This window comes from Notothenia coriiceps, unplaced genomic scaffold, assembly GCF_000735185.1.
Source record: "Notothenia coriiceps isolate Sejong01 unplaced genomic scaffold, NC01 NC01_scaffold00037246, whole genome shotgun sequence".
Classification (NCBI taxonomy): domain Eukaryota; kingdom Metazoa; phylum Chordata; class Actinopteri; order Perciformes; family Nototheniidae; genus Notothenia; species Notothenia coriiceps.
This window is the reverse complement of record NW_011369947.1, coordinates 16597161-16618117: the sequence shown is the minus strand read 5'-3', so window position 1 is coordinate 16618117 and position 20957 is coordinate 16597161. Positions and strand designations below refer to the sequence as shown.

At 38.3% G+C, this 20957-nt stretch overlaps 3 protein-coding genes across 5 annotated transcripts in view; 2 read left to right on the top strand and 1 right to left on the bottom strand.

Moving 5' to 3' along the window:
- gabrg2 (gamma-aminobutyric acid type A receptor subunit gamma2) overlaps positions 1–20957 on the top strand; it is a 220071-nt gene that overhangs the window by 19938 nt on the left and 179176 nt on the right. The window lies entirely within an intron of this gene.
- sgcb (sarcoglycan, beta (dystrophin-associated glycoprotein)) lies at positions 249–3774 on the bottom strand. Its single transcript, XM_010794975.1, has 6 exons — positions 3703–3774; positions 2492–2701; positions 2191–2376; positions 1882–2073; positions 1564–1695; positions 249–1441 (listed from the first exon to the last, which is right to left on the bottom strand). Exons 1-6 carry the CDS (start codon positions 3715–3717, stop codon positions 1241–1243), a joined length of 936 nt encoding a protein of 311 aa, XP_010793277.1. The 5' UTR covers positions 3718–3774; the 3' UTR covers positions 249–1240.
- spata18 (spermatogenesis associated 18) lies at positions 4928–10286 on the top strand. The gene is made up of 12 exons (XM_010794976.1): positions 4928–5347; positions 6531–6636; positions 6744–6859; positions 7016–7134; positions 7279–7374; positions 7475–7609; positions 7694–7925; positions 8103–8258; positions 8364–8539; positions 8754–8877; positions 8995–9057; positions 9323–10286. Exons 1-12 carry the CDS (start codon positions 5261–5263, stop codon positions 9377–9379), a joined length of 1467 nt encoding a protein of 488 aa, XP_010793278.1. The 5' UTR covers positions 4928–5260; the 3' UTR covers positions 9380–10286.

The following is a 20957-nucleotide window of genomic DNA, read 5'->3' as shown; positions in this document are numbered from 1 at the left end:
CTTAACGTGGACCTACCCTCGAGATGCCATTCTGTGATTCATGCAATCATTCACATGTCTAGTTAATATCTTACTATGATTGTTTTCCTCCTCATGTATAGTAGATAACTCCTGAGGGTTTTATGGCGAGTAGAACCCTGCCCCTGCTGTACATTTATTACATAATAAAACAGCATAATGAGGCACAGTATTCTTTTGTGGCTTTAAATGACCATATAAACACTTGAGGAATTTCCGGAAGACAATGATAAGAAGTTTCACATAGCAACACGTTTCTTTATTGAAACAAACATAGCAATGAAATGTTCAACATTTTATTTCAAAAATAAGGCTTATTGTTTTTGTGTTTGTTATTTTCATTAGTTGATCAATAACATGTTTTCTCACAACAGGCTCTGAGAACATTTCTCAACATCAGCACTTTTCTTTTTAAAACACAAGACAATCCAAAGCAAAAGTCAAATATTATATACTATATTGATCAAAATTCAAACCACTCAATAAAGCAAAAATGATTTAGACTTTCCTGTCATTCAATATTTTAATATATTTTTGTCACACAATCTCCCTCTGTTTTTAATATTGTGTTATTTTGCTTTAAAAAAAATAGAATATTAGATACATATTATATTATATATCATCCCTTTTAAATCCATTGGCACGTGCATTATCGACAGTCCCAGAAAGAGACCTTCCCTGCTGCTTTAACATTACTGGATGGCTTAAAAATGTTTCTTATGTTTTAGAGTTTATACCAAATGTAATTATACATATTGTCATGTAGTGTCTCACGCTTCTCAGTAAATATAATTTAACAAAATCTCAAACAAAGCTGCCAGAAACAATGAACAAATGAGCAAATACAATACCTCTACACGGTTTGTAAATTGGTAATACTGGGCGTTAAGGCAAAAACAAAATACTGCTGTTTCTCATTTCTATCAATGGTCATTGTAAACCACAATGTAATGAGTTATACTGAAAGGGCATAAATTAGGATACAGTTGGCCCATCTGAAAACCATTACATATGTTCATATCTTTGGCCAAGTGGCAATGATCTGTAACACAATTCCTGTTTGGCAACTAAAATAAGGAATACAGAATTTGACGGGTACACTGCAGAGGTATTACTAAGTCATGATAAATGTCCTATAGAATTTTCTATACACACAAATGTGTAACTTGACTTCAGTGGTGACAAAATGTAGACACTTGAAAGTAGACTTTAGCCATCTCTCCTACTGAGTTTTTCCACACGGGTTATCTGAAGTCTGGCAGCCCATGTTGGGATATTTCACCTGCACACGGAACAGAGTCCCATCTGCACACATGCAGAGCTTATACCGTTCCATGCCTTCATCAAAATACACATCTCCTGCAGAGTTAGGGATGCGTGAAACATTGAACATGACTGATCCATTCAGAATGATGCTGTTCTCCTGCAAAGAGAAAATAACACATGTATACAAACCATCTTTAAACCATATACATGCAAGAGTTTGCAAAACCTTTATTATAAAACCTGCCCTCCGTAACCCATGTCACAACACTCCATACTTACAGCCCTGAGCTCGATGCCTCCGCCCACTTTGAACTCTACAGTCCGGCCCATGATGTTGACGCCCTCGTTTCCTCGAATGATGGCCTTGCCGTCCCCTTTAATGTTCAGGTCAGAAGATGCACTACTGGTGATCTAAAATAAGAGACAAAATGAACACAACAGTCAAAAACAAAGGCAGTAACAAAAGTTGAATTGAACTATTATTGGTTGTTGTGTACTGATAGTATTTCACAACCTGGGCACAAACCAATACAAATAAAAACTATTGTTAGGCTGATATTACTTTTTTGTTATAGGTATTATAAGCATTATACACACCCTTTCGGTGGAAGCCTTTTTAACACTGAGAATTTTGACTCCTTTGGGCAAGTGGAACTCATGGTTTTCAAAGTCTGTGCTGAAGTACGTGTTCTGTGTCCGAGGGTCTGTGAAGGTTATGCCAACGTCACTAACGATTGAGGTCTTTTCTTTCTCCACACTCAGCTTAGTGGTGCCTTGCTGGAACACAACCTGAAACGACATGCATCAAATTAACGAGAAGCGTTATAAAAGTATGCACACAATATTTAAGCTTCTATCTTTTCAAATTGCTCAGTGTTTACTGTGAGTCTCCTCTGTGTTTCTTACCGGATTGTTGTTTCCAACGAGGACGAGGTCCTGGTCCTTGCGGCCCCCTACTGTGCTCTTGTGCAGTGGGTGAACGATGCCCATGTCCGCCTTCTGTTTGAAGCGCAGCAGTCCACTCTCATGGAACTCCATACTGTCACAACCATTCGGACCAATACGGATCACTGTCCATATTACCAGAGTGATCTGAGGGAAATAATGCAACAACACATAATGATATATGAAGCTCTGACAACTTTGTATCATATTTTTCAGTAGTGTATTCAAGACAATGCATTAGATTGACATTTGTATTGCTTACAATAAGGTTAATTAAGGCGAGGATGAAGAGGAGGATAACGATGCAAACAGCCATGTTTCCCTTTCGTCCTCTCAGTCCAGTTTTATGAAGACGTTCCTCTTCTATGGGTACATATCCTGCTTTGAAGTTACTGTTGTGTTCCTTGTTGATATTTCGTCTTTCTATAGCCTTCTCCCGCATGGACTTCTTCACAGGCCCATTTGAACTCTCCTGGAAAGGCAAAACAATAAACAAATCAACAAAACAACACTCAAATGTATAAAAGGACAGGCTGCTTTACCTACGCTGTGAACGAGACAACTGCAGGTTCTTCCTGCTGCTGCAGACTCAACAGGTCTGTCTACTGATTTTATTTAGCTTTTTAAAGTTAAATATAGTTATCATATCAAGCTATTTTTTGACTGATCGTCCTTGTTATTGCACTTTACTGCTGTCCCATGGCAAATGTCCACACTGTAGGGCTAATAAAACATTGTCTTATCTAACTTATAACACCCTCCACATAGATAGACCGGAATTGACCATTTAAAATCTAAATAGGCTACCCTCCAAGGCAAGATAATTACATTTCACACTTAGCATTTTATATTGTTTCCATGCGTTTCTCCCTGATTGGAACAGTTTACTCCACATTTCTTCTACCTACCTCTACAATCTTTAGGTTTGAGATGTTATCTCTATCAATTAGTACGATTTATCAGCCAAATTATGGTAAAATATTGGATGGTAGATACAAAATACCAATACAAATCTATCTAGCTATTTTGCAGGTGGACACAATGAACTCATTTTGATCCCTGTTTCCTATTTATCTCCTGTTTCTAGGCTCAGTGCTGGAATGCCTCTCAGTTAAATACCCCACGACTGCCTGTCTGTGGCCAGAACTAAAAATAAACTGCCCTCATTTTAGCAGCAATAAATAGAGGCAAGCCCGTGTGTCCTTATTAAGCAGCTTCTATGGCCTTTATTTTAGCAAAAACATCGATGCTGTTTACCAGCACATCGCTCACAATAGCGGCATTGTTATTCCCATGTAACGCTAGCTATAATAACGACACATATTTATAACACGTAGGGACGACAACAAAGCGGAATGCATTTATATTTATTACTCCGGGTCAATCGGGAACATATCATTGCCCTATTGGCAAACAACAAGCAATACACGTACTAAAATGCAAGAAAAACAACAAATATTGAAGAAAACGGACCTGTTCAGACGCCATGTTGACCCTCCCTCTCCTGCTTGCAGAGTGAATGGGACCGTACCACTTTTCACGGTCGAAAATAAAGAACGGGTATGTTGTGATATTATAACAGGTCGAAATAAGTTAGGGATAAAAAGGTTTTGATAAAACGAACATAAACAACCCTGTGCAATTTGTATTTGCATTAAGCGAGCTAAAAAGGGACGTTTATACACAAGTAAAATATGGTGCATTCCAAGTTCAACCATCCAATGAGAGAAGGGTCCCAAAATAGAAAAACATGTTCATTCATATTTTCCATAGGTAAAATGCCAAGCGGGCCATAACCATAGGCCATAACAGCGCAGCGCCGTATAGACGGCGCTGGGCCATAACCATAACACTGTCTCATCCAAGCTCCAACAATACATTATAAGCAGCATTTGGTACAAAGTAGTACATTGAACAAACAGTTATATTTCAGCTTAGGCTACATATTATTTGTTATTGAATCCTGCCTATATTGAAATAGAAACAGATTTATTTAGGGAATGGGTATACAGTTGATCTAATTTACTAATAGCTATACCTTAACATCTGCATATGCATTCGTCTGCTCGTTCAGGCTGAAATTACTGATCGTAATCATTTTTAATTAATGCTGCTTATATTTAGGTTTTTCAAAACAAGATATATGGTCTGGCAACAGGACCAGAGAGCTCTCATTATAATAACTAAATAAATGACATAAATAAATAAGGTAAAAAATAAAGAACGGTATAACATCCTAAATTATTAAAGTAAATCTGAAGGTTTATTTAAAATAAATATGCACATAAATAGAAAAAATAATCTAATTCATAATTGTATTTAAATTAATAAATTCAATTAATAAATTGGTTTTACATTCTCATTTTTTTGATAACATTTCTTTGTTTTGAGCAACATTATTTTCTTATTAGATTTTTTGAAATGCAAAATAAATACATTGTTTTCAAAGAACGTGTTCAAATGACTTGGATAAATTATGCTTATATTTTTTACATCTCTTTTACATTATGTAATCCATTATCATGACAGCCCAACCATAGAGCCCAACACTAACTGCACTGTTAAATCATATTAGTCTCATGTATGTCCTACACTACAGTATTATAATCGGATTAATTTCAACACACACACACACACACACACACACACACACACACACACACACACACACACACACACACACACTGGCGGAAACATCAGCATTCTGTGTTACCGAGCTACAGTTCACCCTGTAGGCCTTTGGTGTCGTTTGACAGTATGACATTACAATCGTATTTACACCCCGGCAGAACAGAGCCTACAGAGGAGAGACAGACAGCAGTGCTCCTAGTTTCCGTCAGGAATTATTTGTATTTAAAGTGGTTTGTTTTCAGGTTGTCGCCTACAGTCTCGTCTCCTGGTTGCCACAACTGAAGCGGCGCTTGGCAGCACAGTCGTAGGTGGAGAAAAGCTGCCAGGAGAGGAATTTTAACTGCATCGTGTCCTCCTGCAGGAGCATTTTAAAGCTCCCAGTAGGCTCATTAGGACGGACATGGCCGATACTTTGAGGAGACTGACCCACACATCCCCTTTCAGCGTCCTGCAGGACAAACTTGAGAGCTGGCACAGAGATTACCATGTAAGTTTATCAATAATTAAAGACCAACGACCTAAATCTGACCAAAGCAGTTCATCTGTTGCACCGTGTTTATGTAATGCATTAGAGGCTATAAGTCAAATGTGTGCACATTTATAATGTAGGGGTTAGTCAAAGCGTTGCAGAAACATTATTTCCTGGTATAGATGATTATAAATTGCTTTGCTTACTGCTATAAATTGGTGATTTGTCCACTATCTCGATTTGTATATACTTTTTATTCGGCTATTTTTATTACGGGCAATGCCATGGAATGCAGTGGTTTGGATGATGCATGCATTTATTTAAAAAATACCACAACAAAGGAATGCAAAGCTTGTTTTAGATGACATTGATTTCCCGGTTGAGTTTGGTTGCTATGGACGCCGGTTGCCCTGGCTACAGGTTGACTTTTCCGAAGAAGTTTTTCTGCTACGATGGTTCACTTCCTGTTACTTCCGGTAGAAATCCGCTGGGTGACTTAACCATAGATATATATATCTATGGGCTTAACCACCATAGATATATCGGTTTAAGGTGGCAGAGGTACCGGAAGCGGCTTTTAATTATTTGTATTTAGGGTTTTTTATTTAACTAATGCCACACAATTTGACTTCAGGAAATAATGTGAAAAATCCATACAATTAAACATCCAAGGGGGTTAGCACAAAATGGTATGGAAAATAAACAAAAGAAAAACTAAATAAAATAAAAGATTAATAATAAAATATATTAATTGTAAACAAATTATATTTGCTAAATATATGAATGTGTAATATAAGGAGTTTTTATTTATACCTATGAAAGAACATTCTAGGAAAAGGTATTCATCATTCCTGTTGTTTTTATTGAAACAATTATACAAGGTTACAACACAAAATCTTGTACAGCAAACAGTGGCGTTATACGTTTTAACAGTTATTTATACAACAATAATTGTTCATAAGGACATAATACTGTATATTAAGCTACAAAATAAAATATACAACAAAACAGCCTATATACAGTAGCTGCTGCCTGTTACATTTTGCAATTTTAAATGCTTCATGCTTTTAAATATTTGATTACATTAATAAAAAACTAGCTGATTAGTCATTCTCCTTGTCATCTTATGTCTGAAATGAACTTTACTAACTTCACGTTGTCTAGTTCATTAGCCTATTGTTTGTCATTTTTGTCCTCCCAGGTTATTTCCTGTGACAACAATCTAAATAGATGCTGTGAACTGATTGAACTAACCGCAAAGGTCCAAGGTCAACTGTTTACCATCCTTAACCACACAGCTGCTGAAGGTAGGCTATATATTGGCAGTAGTAAAACACAGCAGTATAGCATTATCCCTCTCATTATAACAAGCAAGCTATTCTTCACACTCGCTGGTTTTACACTGATGAATCAGGTGGACACTATGCTGGAGTAGACACTCTCAAAACTCGCCTGCTGCCGTGGCTTGGAACCTGTTTCTCCATGGCCAGGCCCGTGGTCTCTGATGACACCAGTCTGCAGCTCTTCCAGGTGACAAGCTTTTACTTTGCTTATTATAACAATTTTATAAGGAAATCCATCAAAAAATAATCCAGTGTAGCACACAGTGTCCAACAAATTACAATGAGTTCTCTTCAATATGTACATCTCCAGTTGTGGTAACTGTATAGCATTTGTTTTGATCAGGATTCAGTTGAAAAGGACCGAAGGATCAGGGAGCTCTCTGCCTCCCTTGACAGTGACATACAGAGGAAGGACACCGAGCTGTGCTCCACTCGCCTGCAGTTGGACTCCATGAGAGCAGAGTGAGTCCAACAGATATAAGACAGCAGAAGCAGAGCAGTCATTCAGTTTCCTTCTTCAACTAGCATGCCTCTGGTTTAAATGCATTTGGATAAAAGTCCATGGAAAATTGGGATGTATATCATCTCATTTTTTTATCTCTTCAGATTGGTCGATACTCAGCAGGAACTGGATGTCACAAAGAGAGAGTCAGCAACTACTCTGCTGGCAACTGAAGAAGAAATATTGCAACTGAAAGCAGAGTGGGTGGTTCACAAAAAATAGTGCCATGATCTATTTGCTCTCAAGTGAAATATACATGATGTGCTACTTTTCTTGATGTGAAGCGTGTCTTTTTTTCAGTTTGAGATCCGCACATGAGCAAGTGGAGAGTTATCAAAGAAAGATGGCGGCCTTCATTGATTATGAGCGGCAGATTCGCCTGCTCAAAGATGAAGTGTCTTACCTGAGCACAGACAAGACCGTGCTGCAGGAGAGGTAAACATGCCATCAGTGTATGTGCACGCAGACACCACTACACAGAACTGACTTGAATGATAACGTTTCTCTTCTGTGTTTCAGGTTGGTGAGGAGTCGTTCTCCGAGCCCCTTGCCGAGGCTCAGTCGCTCTTCCAGCCCGATGAGGAGCGAGTCGCCCACCAGAGCGCAGCTCACCAACTCCTCCCGCTACGCACGCCTCATATCACGCTTCAATGACCTGTACGCGGTGGAGCGGCTGGAGGCCCAGGTCATTCTTCGACGCCACATTGATGACGTGGAGATGGTCCAGAAAATCATCTTCATTGCCGTCGTGGTATGACTGAAATTGTTTTAGAGACACGTGCAGATCAGAAGAGCATGCAGAGAAGAGAGTGCCCTATCTGTTTAAATTGACTTCATATGTGCTTGATTTCATCAGGGTTAATTATGACTCATTTATATTTAGAGCAATTTATTTTTAAATATCTTGTTTTTTGTCACCATGTCTCAGGAATCCTTTAAGACAGCAAAACTGGCTTACCGTCAGTTCAAGCTACGAGTGAGAAAGACATTGTCCCCGCACTTTGGGTTAGAGTACCTGGAGGATGCAGCAGTGGACTACATCGTCAGAAACCTGGACCTCTACGACATTCAGGCCAGCATCAATGTAGGACTAAAGCCTTTATGTCTACTCTTTGCAGCATTTATGGACAAACTATTATGTTACTAAAACGTACGAGTCATCTGACCTTTGTGTTTCATTTCTCCCCAGGATGTGATCAATGCCATGAATGTGAACCCTCGGATCTCTTTTCCGCCAGAGGTGGACTTTTTCCTCATCAGTACCTTGATCAGGGAGATGTGCAGGGTGGCGTTTGCCATGCAGACACTGGAGCCCCCGCTTGACTTTTCCTTTGCCAGCGATGGAGAACTTTACAACGACCGCAAGTCAGTCCTTTGTACATTACTGTGTCTAAATTACAGTCTGTCTTTTAACGGAATGCTCTACAAGTGTTCAAGTAACATGTGATGCTACATGACCTGTAAAACATGGCCAGTATATTCCTGAGGTTATTTGCAGTCTCTACCAGTAGATGTCGCCCTCACACACATCAATTCTCACAGCTCTCCCTCTTTGTTCCACCTCTTCTCTGACTGACAGGTATCGCCGTAGCTATGACTCTGAGCTAACTGCTCCTCTGGTGATGTACCATGTGTGGCCTTCCCTGTTGGAAGGAGATGCTGTGGTAGTGAAGGGCGAGGCTGTGACAAGAAGGGGTGCTGTGGTACTGACTGTATAAAACTTCAAAAATATAATTCATTTGAGTGTTCTCTGGAGAGTAAGGCCTCCCTGAAAGCTCAACATAATGTTGTGTTTTCTTGTGGTACATCTGTTTTTGCAGTGGAGTAGAAGCAGGAGCACCAGCCCCGTGCGCTCTCGCTCACTCAGCCCAACTCGCAGTCTTGTAAGTCTCTATAATCTTTGACAGTACAACCAAACACACAGAGCCATAAACACCATTTGGGGTTTTGTTCAAGAAGATTGCATTTTTTGTCTGGTTCAACATTCAGCTTGATTTAAATCTCAAATGTATCATTATTCCTATTAAACATGCATGCAAACCCATGGATTTAAGGGTATGAACTTCAAACCCCTTTCAATTTGAATTTATTTTCTTTAAATGTAACTAAATTGTTGAACGCTTCATTAACAATACTATGTTTTTTTAGGCCTTTCTTAAAAAAAGAAGCCTGTCTCCTGGACGTCTCAGAGCGAGTCACCTGTGATCTCCGACCTCTCTAAAGTATTATTATTTGTATATTCACACTTGTGCTCACACCAAATAAAGCAATGAATTCCTCAGAGACTCAACCACCCAAAGGCTTTGCAGAGTTTACAAATCTGGGGCATTTTGATTGGACTTTGAGGTACATGATGTCAGTACCTGTAGATTATAGATAAAGCAAAAGCAGTGTGGCAGATTACTGAGCATTCGTCTTAATTGACTATATTAACTCTAAGATAGTATTAACAGTATTTTATTAATAGTTAGAAACCTTAAAGTGCATTTTTCAGAGGGAAACTAGTCCTGCAGCACTTTCTTTGCCTTACAGATGCATTGAGAAAAACATATTCAGCCTTTACTCCTCTCTTTGCTTTTGACCAAAAGTCTAAGCGAAATTCTTTAAGCGTATTGCAGGACATATGGTGCTTATGACCGGTGCTAACTCCTCCAGTACTTGAGTGACAGATTATTGGTTCTTGTGATTTTTTGTGTCAATTGTTGCAGTGTTTTTTTTACTTCTTATTTTCCTCTTTTGGTGCTGCTTTGTATTCTGGACTTTTGTTTGAGATAAATGAATAGTAAAATCATATGTTTATGACAGGAATAGCGTTAGTTATTGTGAACAAGAATAGGACCGGTAGCTAGTCAGCATGAATTCAATATGACACTTATTTAACATTTACAACTTTTTATCTCTTTAATCGATTAACAAATATAGTTGATACAGTTGAATTAATACATGTTGATTTCACTATGATTTGATTTGAGTTGTTTGACGACTATATGTATAGACCGTGCCTTTTGTGATTGATTGCTTTTTTAAAGATGAAATGACAAACCTTTAGTTTCCTGCAAAGGCTGTTTTTTTTTTGTTAATTCTGTCTTTTTTTTGCTATTGATTATTTGTTTCTCTGCAGCCTTACACTGTTTCTTGTATTTTGGCTCTCAAAGGATTGAACTTTAGTTATTTTCCCAAAATTTGCTGAATAATTCCCCCAATTTACGTTTTTCTGACAAAAAGAGTACTACTACCCTGTTGTAACATTAGATGGTGCTGCTGCTCCATCATGAATGTGAGCCCACTTTGCTAAATGCACTGCAGTGGTTGCAGGGCAGAGACTCTGCAGCTTAACTTTCTGAATAGTAACTTCATTAAAAAAAATATGTAGCCTACCCCAAATGGTATAACTTGACGTCACTATATGTGAAACATAGACTGCTGTGAAAAGAAATGTTACAAACCTTAAAGTTTATCCTGATAGGACTTTTTATAATATGCTTTGAGCCATCTTAGGCACTGGGCCTCATTCATGTGTGCCCGTGCACCAGTATGTTGACATTTGAATGAAATTCTTAAAGGAATCCCGGCAGCAACGTCATAGTGATGCCTTTCAAAGTTATTTTAGCATTTTTAGCCGCCTAATTAGCTCTGTAGGCCTTGCCCGGGACTGCACCCACATGCCCCACCAGGCAAACAAATTATGCTGCCAGCTCTTCAGATCATTATATGTAAAATAATTTGCTTCGCGGAGCAGAAACTGAGCTCTGAAAGGCCCCTGTGACCTCTGTGTCGTTAAAAAAACTGTCTTGACGGGTTCTCACATTGACCAATTCTGTAGTCAGTAGAAGAGTTATAGTTGTGTTTTTATTGCTGCCTAGGATAATTTAGCAAAAAATACGATTTTTTTAGAGGATTATTATATATATATATATTATTATATTAAGCTCAACAGTACGTCTTTCCTGGTACTGATAAAAGCTAAACTTGTGGGGATTTGTGTAAAGAATCGTAAACAATTGAATATCATATTATGCTTTTACCCACAGAGGGCACAACTGTGTTGAACTCGAGTGCCAATGCAGTTTAAACATACAAACCCCAGACGGACCTAATTGCCATTTCTCCAGCTGCAGCAATCCAAAATTAAAGTGATTTCTCACAAAAATATAAAAAAATAAAATCCTTTGTTAACCTTTAAATGAGCAATAATGGGACCCTAAGAGAAGATATTTGGAAAAGAAGAGTGTATATGCAGAAACGCATGTCATGGAAACTTCCGCCATGCCTCCTCATCGCACACAATGAGCTACTTGTCCGATGTGCAGCGGTTCAGAGGGGTCCTGGCTCCTGGGACAGAGGGCAGGTCCTGCTGCCATGATACAACTGTGATGGAGCCTGGAGTCTCTGTCTGAACTCAGTGGGAGGGTATTTACTCAGGTGTGTTGTGGTCAACTGTGGTCACGGACAGGGCGACTGCAGAGAGTGGTTGATGGAGATGAGAAAGAAGAAAATGATTGTGCTGTCTCTTCTATGGGCACTAATGCAATGAAACCCCCTTCTTGATGTCACGGCACTTCAATACAGACAAAGGATTTCCATTTGACAGAAAGATAGAGGATTTAGCTTCCACAGCCAGATTCAGCTGTATTCTGGTAGCAAAACTGCATTTCAGCAGGAGCTAGACGTGAAATCTTAATTCATGGCCCCAAACCAGAGACAGTAGTAGCTGGAGCTCACCCTAAACAGACTGAAGAGCTGAAAAACCCATACGTTTCCAGTTTGGTGTCAGAAGCCTGACTCAGTGCTGCTGGACCGTGTGATATTTCCTCAGGACGTTCTTAATGTGCTCAATGCTGGCAAGAGCTGTGTCTCTGGAGCTTGAGCATGATGAGTACCCGCCCTGATCCCACAGCTAGACCAGGGAATTATTAATCGAGCTGTATATCACGGCACATGATGACATGGTTATGTGTGACCAGGCTGCAGCGCATAAATCAAATGCTATATATTAAAAAAGAGAGAAGAGCAAATGAAGAAAATCAAGGTCAGAGCAAAGTTCATGTGGCAGGTGTTCTCTGAATAAAGAGATTTTTATTTCCAAACAATGTCCAAACATGGATACTTGTTACTAATCACCAGCCTGCGATTGTTGACTTTGACTTTCCTCTAATAGGGTCACAATTCAAAAGAGGAGTCAATGAGCCACTGCAGATCAACGAGGCCTCTGTTTATCCAAGAGAGGCAGTAGGGTCTGTGGCTCAGAGAGGCCGTTAAACACATCTGGAATGGAGAAGGAGGCAGGTCTTGCACAGGAGGACCTTACGATTTATGACAGTCGGGACAACACGGAGGTAGAGAAAGCACATTCATGACTTCAGCTTCATACTGTACTAGTGCAATGTTGTGTGTGACTGATTGTCAGTGCACCATATGAACAGAAGGGCCCCACCCTCTGTACTCTGAGCCGTGCTGGAACACCCAAGGGTTATTTCCTTGGCACTAACGAGTGTGTGAGGTCATAGCGAGGACTGGCTGCAGGCATCAGCCCAATAGGTGCTGGGGAGCAAACAGGCGTGACTGCAGATCTTCTCAGTCGCAGTGAAATCAGACATCAAGCGACCACATCTTCTGCCAGAGATACCACGGATAAATACTTCCTTCCTCTCTCTATGACGACGACCATATCAAATAAAGAAAAACGACTTCGATTTTGGACTCTCTTTTTCCCAATGCAGACATTTGTCCAGACTGTTTCCTGTTCCTACTCTGTCATCCGTTGCACATCTGGGCTATCACATTTGTAACGGTTGATTAGGAATATTTGAAAGCCAAATGATTTGATAAGTTGCCTTCAGAATAGTCTGTTTCAGACAAAGGTTGCCGGATAATGAGTAATGAACTTGGGACTTCTTCACATAAGCAGCCATGGCGGTAGATGTAATGTCTCAATGATGGAGTGGTGAAAACATCCAGCTCTGCTTAAACAGTATTATTCCTCTGATGAGCAGAACAGACCTGGCCTGGTAATCATGTGCCCTGCCTTCTCGTAAGAGGCGCGACACAAAAGCAGAGTCAAGGAAAAGGTGATTTGGGTCGTTATTTTCCACAGGTTTTTTTTTTTAACACATCATCAAAGCCTCAAAGGCTGTTATGACCTTTTCTCTTTTTTGTTGAGGAAAGGGGAGATCAACTAGATGTCAATGGGATTTGAAGGCTCTGCTCTGCTTGGCATAGAGATGACAGGTGGAAAAACCCCCACAGCTGCAGAGTAGAGATGTCAATCTGAGCTTTAATTACATGGTTTGCTTTGTCAGGAGGTGCACTGTGGTGAACCTGCTTCTTGTCCTAAAAGAGGGAGCTCTTACTGGATGCTAGAAGGCTCCATGTAAAGCACATCTGGATGATGTGATTAATGGGAAAAACAGCCAACCATTTACATTACACTGTAGCACTGGCAGGGCAAAGTGCCGTGGATGCAGGTGTGAGTCTCGTAGGTTACTGCTCCACTGGGGCTTGTTACATTTAGCTTGGATTTGATACTCTCACGGAAACAGACGATCAAATCTGGCGCCAATCTCGTGTGCGACTGGCTTCGGCACAGAACACCCCCCACCCAGAACAGGGATGAAGGAAAGGAACATTTTGGGGAGAGAGAAAGAAAAACTAAAGATTTGAGAGCTGAAATAACAACGGGCTTACATAGAACATGTAACTATTAAATATATGGAAACTTTCTTGTTTGACCTCCATGAGTGCTGAGTCTCCACAGCTTCACTTACACTGAAGGTTTTCAAAGAATCAACAAAGTAAAGAGGTTATAGAACATGCTACAGAACAATGAGACTTTTTGATTTAAGTTCAATTTGATTTGCTTTGTTTTATTAATAATGTGAACAGTATTTACATCTGACTTTTCAATCTCAGTACTCTGTCTTCTATTTAACAACAGTAATGAAATGTAACCACTAGATGGCAGTTTAACACAAAACAATGGTCAGTGTCTTGCACTTTCTTACAGAGAAATGCACTAGGTGGAAGAAGTACTCGGATACAAACAAATTGCACCCAAAGGAAAAGCACACCATTATTACCAGCAAGATTTACTAAAAGCATAAAAGAAAACATAAATGCATAAATAACCCCTTTTAGAGTGTTATATATTAATCTTATGCATCAGAATCAGAATCAGAATACCTTTATTAGTCCCACAGAGGGGAAATTTGCAGCGTTACAGCAGGAAAGAGCCACAGACAGCTTAGTGTTGCATATCTTCATGCGTTAAAAAAGTACTAAGTTATAATATAAAAAAACAATGTGCTAAAAAAGTACTAAGTTATAATATAATAAACAATATGCTAAAAGAAAAAAAAAAAAATTAAAAAAGTTACATAATTTTCAAAAATACAGATAAAAAACAAATCAAATCTACAAATCAAATCCTGTAGCAGTTCTTAGGATTTAGCAGCCCGGTATATATTACAGTTATTAAAGATGGCATATGTATATAAAGTATAAATTGCACATAAAGCACATATTGCACACAGTTTGACGGTATTTAACAGCAGCAAGTTACACAATTTACAAAATACAAGATACACACCTTGTAACAGTAACAAGGGTTTAGCAGCCAGGTATAAATAAACATGTAACTATGATAAAATGTAAGAGATGGTAATTTAACCTATTCATATATTAGGTTATATGGTATTTTGTATGTTTAATCTTGACTTGTACCAGAGAGAAGAAGAGCAAAAATAAGTAGAAGTTTCTTAAAAAATGAACAGTAGTAAGGTAACATGACTTTCCACCACTTTAAATGCAATGCTTACAGTGAGCTCCCCCCCATGAATAAGCTTGTCGGGAACTGTTCAGGTAACATGTGAACTTGCCAAGTAGATGGACAAACATTATCCAGCTGATCTCCTATGATATACTGCCTGTCTGCCCGGGGCCCTGTCAAGTGCTCCTAACAAATGCCTCTCTTTGTTGCCCAACGCTCAATCCCCAAGAGGGGGCAGATAGATACATTATGTTCTAGACTAGAGTACGACTTGTAGGAGGGCTGTGTTCCATTCTTTTGAGGAGCCAAAGCAGATTTTGTGTTGATCAAAAAAATAAAGTGAATATAGACAAATTATTATAAAAATTGTATTTTCATGGAAAATGTTATGTCCCTTCATTTCAAAAGGAAAAGCTGGAGAAGTAAAATAATATTTCAGGATGCGAAAAACACTTGATATAATCTGAGCATGAACACTCTGAATCACGTATACATGTTGAGAATATCAAAATATTTTAGAATAGGGAGGGAACGATTAAATAATGACTCATAACTGTAAATGTTAAAGACAACATCCTGTAAAAATGAACGGGAAATAAAAGTCTCATTGCCACTTTGAGCATCCTGACCTTGTCTTTTTTATTGCAACCACATGCTCAATCCTTTGCTGTGGAATGACGACAAATGTGACAATCGCACGTGACAGCAAGCTAACACGTGTTTCTGATCAGACAAAAATGCAGCACAACAATTTTATAGCTCAGATTCTCACAACATGGAGACAAGAAGACATAGCTGCTCACAGTTAGAACATAATAAACCAAAATTGAAAAAAGGAAATAGTTTATTATGTTCAGATCTGAGCTGTGGATTTGTTTATGTAGATGGTAAATCCCAGTTTCTTTCACTGGTATGAGCTTAAGAAAAAGGCAATTTTGTTCTCTGCCCAGCAGTATTGAGGCTAAGTAGACAAGAAAATAAGCCGATGCAAAAATGACCACAATGTACTTTAAATTAGTTTAGACGCTCAAAAAGATCCAACTCTCTTTGCCACTGTTTATCAACCATTAACTTATCAGAATTGCACTATTTTACATCTTCCTCTTATCGAACACAGCCCACCCTGACACTTCAGACACACTTACATCAACACACAGACAGTGAAGTGTCAGACATTCACCACTGAACACTGTTGATCTTGAACTACTTTTCCTTCCAAGTCAGTAAAGAAGGTATCAATGCAGGTTAACTGTATACACAGGAAAGTCAGATATCTGCACTCTATAACTCAACTAATAAAATACATTTGTTGTTTTTGTTTGTGATGATTGGAGCTGAAACTAGATTACATCTGTAACTGTTGTATCTGTTTGGCACTGACACATTGTGTTTAACACAAGTATATGTAATGTCTTTTGTGAGCTTTCCAAGGGATTGAGTGACACCAGTACACCTGGTTTTGTATTTGTGAATGGAAGTCTAGCAGACAGACTAACTGGAAGTTACGAAAGCCCTCCTCTCTCTGGGGACTTTACTTCCAACATCTATTTTTAGAGCACTGCTCTGATAATTAGTGAAAAAGAACAGGTTTATTTTGTTCTTTTCCGATACAGCTGTCACTGACATAGCCATGAGTCAATGGTTTTTTTTATGTACAAAATGATAAGTCGTTTGTGTACACTCTTCAATTCTCTGGAACTGAGGTGCATATTTGTGCGATTACTGTAACCTCTGCTCACTGATATGCTCCGAAAAAAAAGTTCTTGTTTATATACTTTGATGTTTTAGTTTAAAAGCAAGCTATGAAATCCATCATTCCAGTCATTTGCAGCCCATCTGCACAGCCTCCAAAACATTTACAACCAAACAGAGACGAGATAAAGGGAAAACTGTGATATCAAACAATGACACAAACAACAAAAGACAAATGTATACGAGTCAGATTGCACAAAAAAAGAATATAAAGCCATTATGGTACTTTAAATCTTTTAAAGTTTGTTCCCAAACTAGCATTGAGAAGACACAATATAAAGGTTGAGACAATGATTTGAAAATCTGCTGGTTACTTTGTCTTTATCCAGAATTGACCTTGTACAAAAATAAAACTGACACATTTCATAATTACACATTGTCTCATTGTTGTGTTCATAATAGATGCACTGATGTCACTGACAGGCATCATATCATTAGTTTCTGGGGAAAAAGTGGTTATCCCTAAATGTACTGATAACCAGGACACTGTCAGGGTTTGGCTGAAAGTGTGTGTTTGTGTGTGTTTGTGTTTGTCCCTGAGGTGTGTTCATCTTTCTGAACAGCTCTCTGTGGGAGATGATGTGTTTCTGAGAAGTGCCCGCAGATCTTTCCATAGAAACAGAATGAGAGGGCAGTATCTATCCGGGACCACCTGTGGATTTCACTGTGACTTCATTTCTAAATCTTAAAACAAATTAACGGAGAAGACAAACACCCTCAACGAACCCTGGCCTTGTTGTGCCTCTGACCGTACTAAATAACAGTTTAGACACTGAAACTCCATACTGACAAATATTAAGATCGGAGATAAAGTCTCCGATATTTATATTAAATTATAATTGTTTCTAATGTAATGCAAGCACCTATAATCGATATCTGGGAGGCTAAAATATACTTTAAACTATTTAAGCATCTTTAAATAAATATACTAAACTACATACATACTGTACAGTATACCATATGCTTCTAAGGGCATATAGTGGTTCATTTTGTATCTGTACCTGTTTATTCAGGAATCACACAGGTCATTTAAAAATAAAATTAAACTTTAATACTTTTGCCAATTGCCGGATGATATTCATTCTTTAATTAGGAAGCAGTTAATTGCAATTTGCCTCAGATGTGTGATAAACCACTCATCAATACTCCAATTGTCTCCTGCTCTTCTTCGATGGATGGCTGAGGGAGGGCAGACATAGGGTAGAAAGCGAGGAAGAAGACAGAAAAGTGTATCAACAGAGTAAAGACTGTAACAGACTCCTGGCAGCTGCTGTATTTTTCTCCTGGGGGATTAGCTGAGGTTTCAGGGTGACTGAGAGGACACAAAGCTGATAGCTGTAAAGATGGACATGTTGTCTAATTTTCAGTGATAACCAAAAGAAACTCATATGTCATATGGACAGACTTGGATGCTGCAGAAGTTATACAAAGTTCTGGTAATGTTTGTTTTCATATTTTTTCTTAAAAACTGTGATAAAATATGAATGCTCTGAGTCTTCAGGGACCAATGTTTTGAGTACCGGAAAACAACATTCACAATGGAATTTTCTTTTAGAAAAAAATATAACAAGTTCAGCCCTTCTTTGATTCCTTTGACAAAATATCTATTTCTCACCACTGTAACTACTATTTCCCTTTGGCAAACTGTGTTCAAATACTTACTCTAACGCAAATACAAAGGTTACAAGTCTGCAACAACAAGTTCACTGCAGCCAAGATAATATTTATCTAACCCTAATCCTACCGTTACCCTAATCCGTTTTGTTCAGCCAAATAATCTCCACATGTCTACTCTGCTTTTATAATTTTCGAATCATAAATCGGCAGAAGTGAAATGCTAACATAAATATGTAAATATTTCATATTATAAAAGTTAGAGTATATATTTATACAGTGCACTCCGCAATAGCGCCACCTATAACATATTAGAAATGTGGGACCATTGGGCTGTGGGAACATAGGGTGGATGACCCCCTCTAATCTAGCGACTTGCCACCGTTAGTTTAGCAGTTAGCACAGACACGCTTAACGAACTGATATTAAATGAAAAATGTAAGTTGTTGCTTTCAGTTTTAGTTAAACCGGCTAACATTTTCTGCTATTCGTCGAGACTCTTCCCTCTCTTCCGTTGTTTCTTTCTCTTGCCCTCTTTCGTTCTGAGCTACCATCCAATTAGCACAGGTGACACTGACTGATGCTAAAGCAACCAATCAAACAAAAATAGAGCAAAAATAAACAGATTGCCCTTTAGTGACTGTACTAAAGGGCAATCTGTTTATTTGTATTACCCCAGTTTGCCCAACTTTTTGCCTTTAGTATTGTTTAGATCTGTTCACTTGTATTAAACTATTTTACAACCTTTCTTGTTTATTCATTTGTCTCAATAAACATATATATTTTTTTAACTTTATAAATAACTTGTTTAAATGCCTTACTTTTGTACTGGGGCTATACTATATAATAATTATACCAATTTTCCAACCTAGATAAATCTGTTATATTATGATCATGTACATAATGGCAGGTATTGCACTTTGCGCATGCTAAGTCTGACAGAAATTGTATACAGTTCTACGATACACCTTTTACATTGTGGTGGTGCAAGATTACAGTCAATGAATCACCAAAGGATTAGTATGGAACTATTAAAGTTAATTTTACAACAGTTGTTGCAATATTTCAGGCTGGACCACAGTTGTTTAGATATTGCCATATAGGCTATTGAATTGTGTCTGAAACAGTTGTATTCAGGGTTCATAGCAGCAGGTAAATAAATCCAAAACACTCCAGCAAGTCATTTGAGTTATTTTATTGAACAGAAGAAAAAAAAACAACTCAAAACTAGTGTGTTAAAATGTGTTTCATGTTAAAGCATTGTAGCTCATCGCTAATAAAGTGCACTTTCAGTTTACAACCAAATGGAGACTCCAATTCATATCCTCTTTCCCTTCCCATGAGCTCAATCATATCCCACCTGATGCAGGACTCTGCGCCAGAGCTATCCTCGGCAGAACACTACCACAGTAAAATATATCAGACCAAGTGCAATGACTGAGCGTCTCAGTGAGGACGAGTGCATAAGTGTTAATGGAAGATCAGCAATTCTCTTTCCTCTCACCCGAGTCTAAAAATGTGTCAAGACTATACCTGCTACCATTTCCTATCTGGGCTCAGTTCAACCAAGAAAAAGTAATAATAAGAAAGTTGACTTCTTCACAAATATGATTATGCAATCGAGTGATTGTAAAATAGCACAGTAGTTCCTAACAGTGTTTCAATGATGGCCAGCGTCAAGCTTAAATCTTGAGTGTCTTTACATTTTAAGATCTTCACTTTAAAAAAATATTTTCTTATTTCCAGAAGTATTTTCTACATAATATATATGTACAGTTGTATCTTTACAACGAAAATAATGCTTTGTTCAAGACTGCAAGGTCAGTATCGACTCCAGTTTGGCACATGTTTGTGATATCACCCAAAAACAGACTAAATGGAAGAGACAGAAGAAACAAGCGCATTCAACACCCAGTTTCACTTTAAATTCTGGCTCACCTGAACAGACGGACACTAAACTAGCAAATCAATCCTTTCCTCTAACTCTAATTTAAAATGATATGGATATGAAATGGTAATTCTGCTTATGTGCAGCAAATAGGAATGCAATTCATATGAAAACAAGTTGTTTGATGTCACTACAGGGTATGGCCATAAACCCTGGGCCACTGAGAAAAAACATCGACAATACAAAGGATATCATATGAATCAACACTATTGAATTTGACTTCTATGTAGTTTAGGATTAAAATGTGCTACACATGGGCATGGCAGCCACAATAAGTCAGAGACCAACCAAGACAGAAGTGCTAAGCTGTAGTTCAACATGTGACATGAAAAGACAAAAGAAGACATTTTTGAAGAAGAATAGAAAAACAAAGGGATGCAAGAACATCCCTGCAGGTAGTGTGCATTTCACATGGTGAAGGGGCAAATTCACTTTGATATCAAAAAGCACATATAAACACAGCACTGGAAAATAATCAGCGGCTAAGAAACACATCTACTACTAACATTTACATTTCATTAATATCAGTTTCACTGGGAATTTCCACATTGGGTAACCTCACCTCTTATTGCACTGTTTTCAATATTTGCTGTCAATCAAAAAGATTGGGCAGTTCTGGGTTGTTTCTCACCTTATACGTCTCATATTTTTATTTACCATGCAAACGGATGAAACCACCATTCATCTGCAACTTAGTAATTATT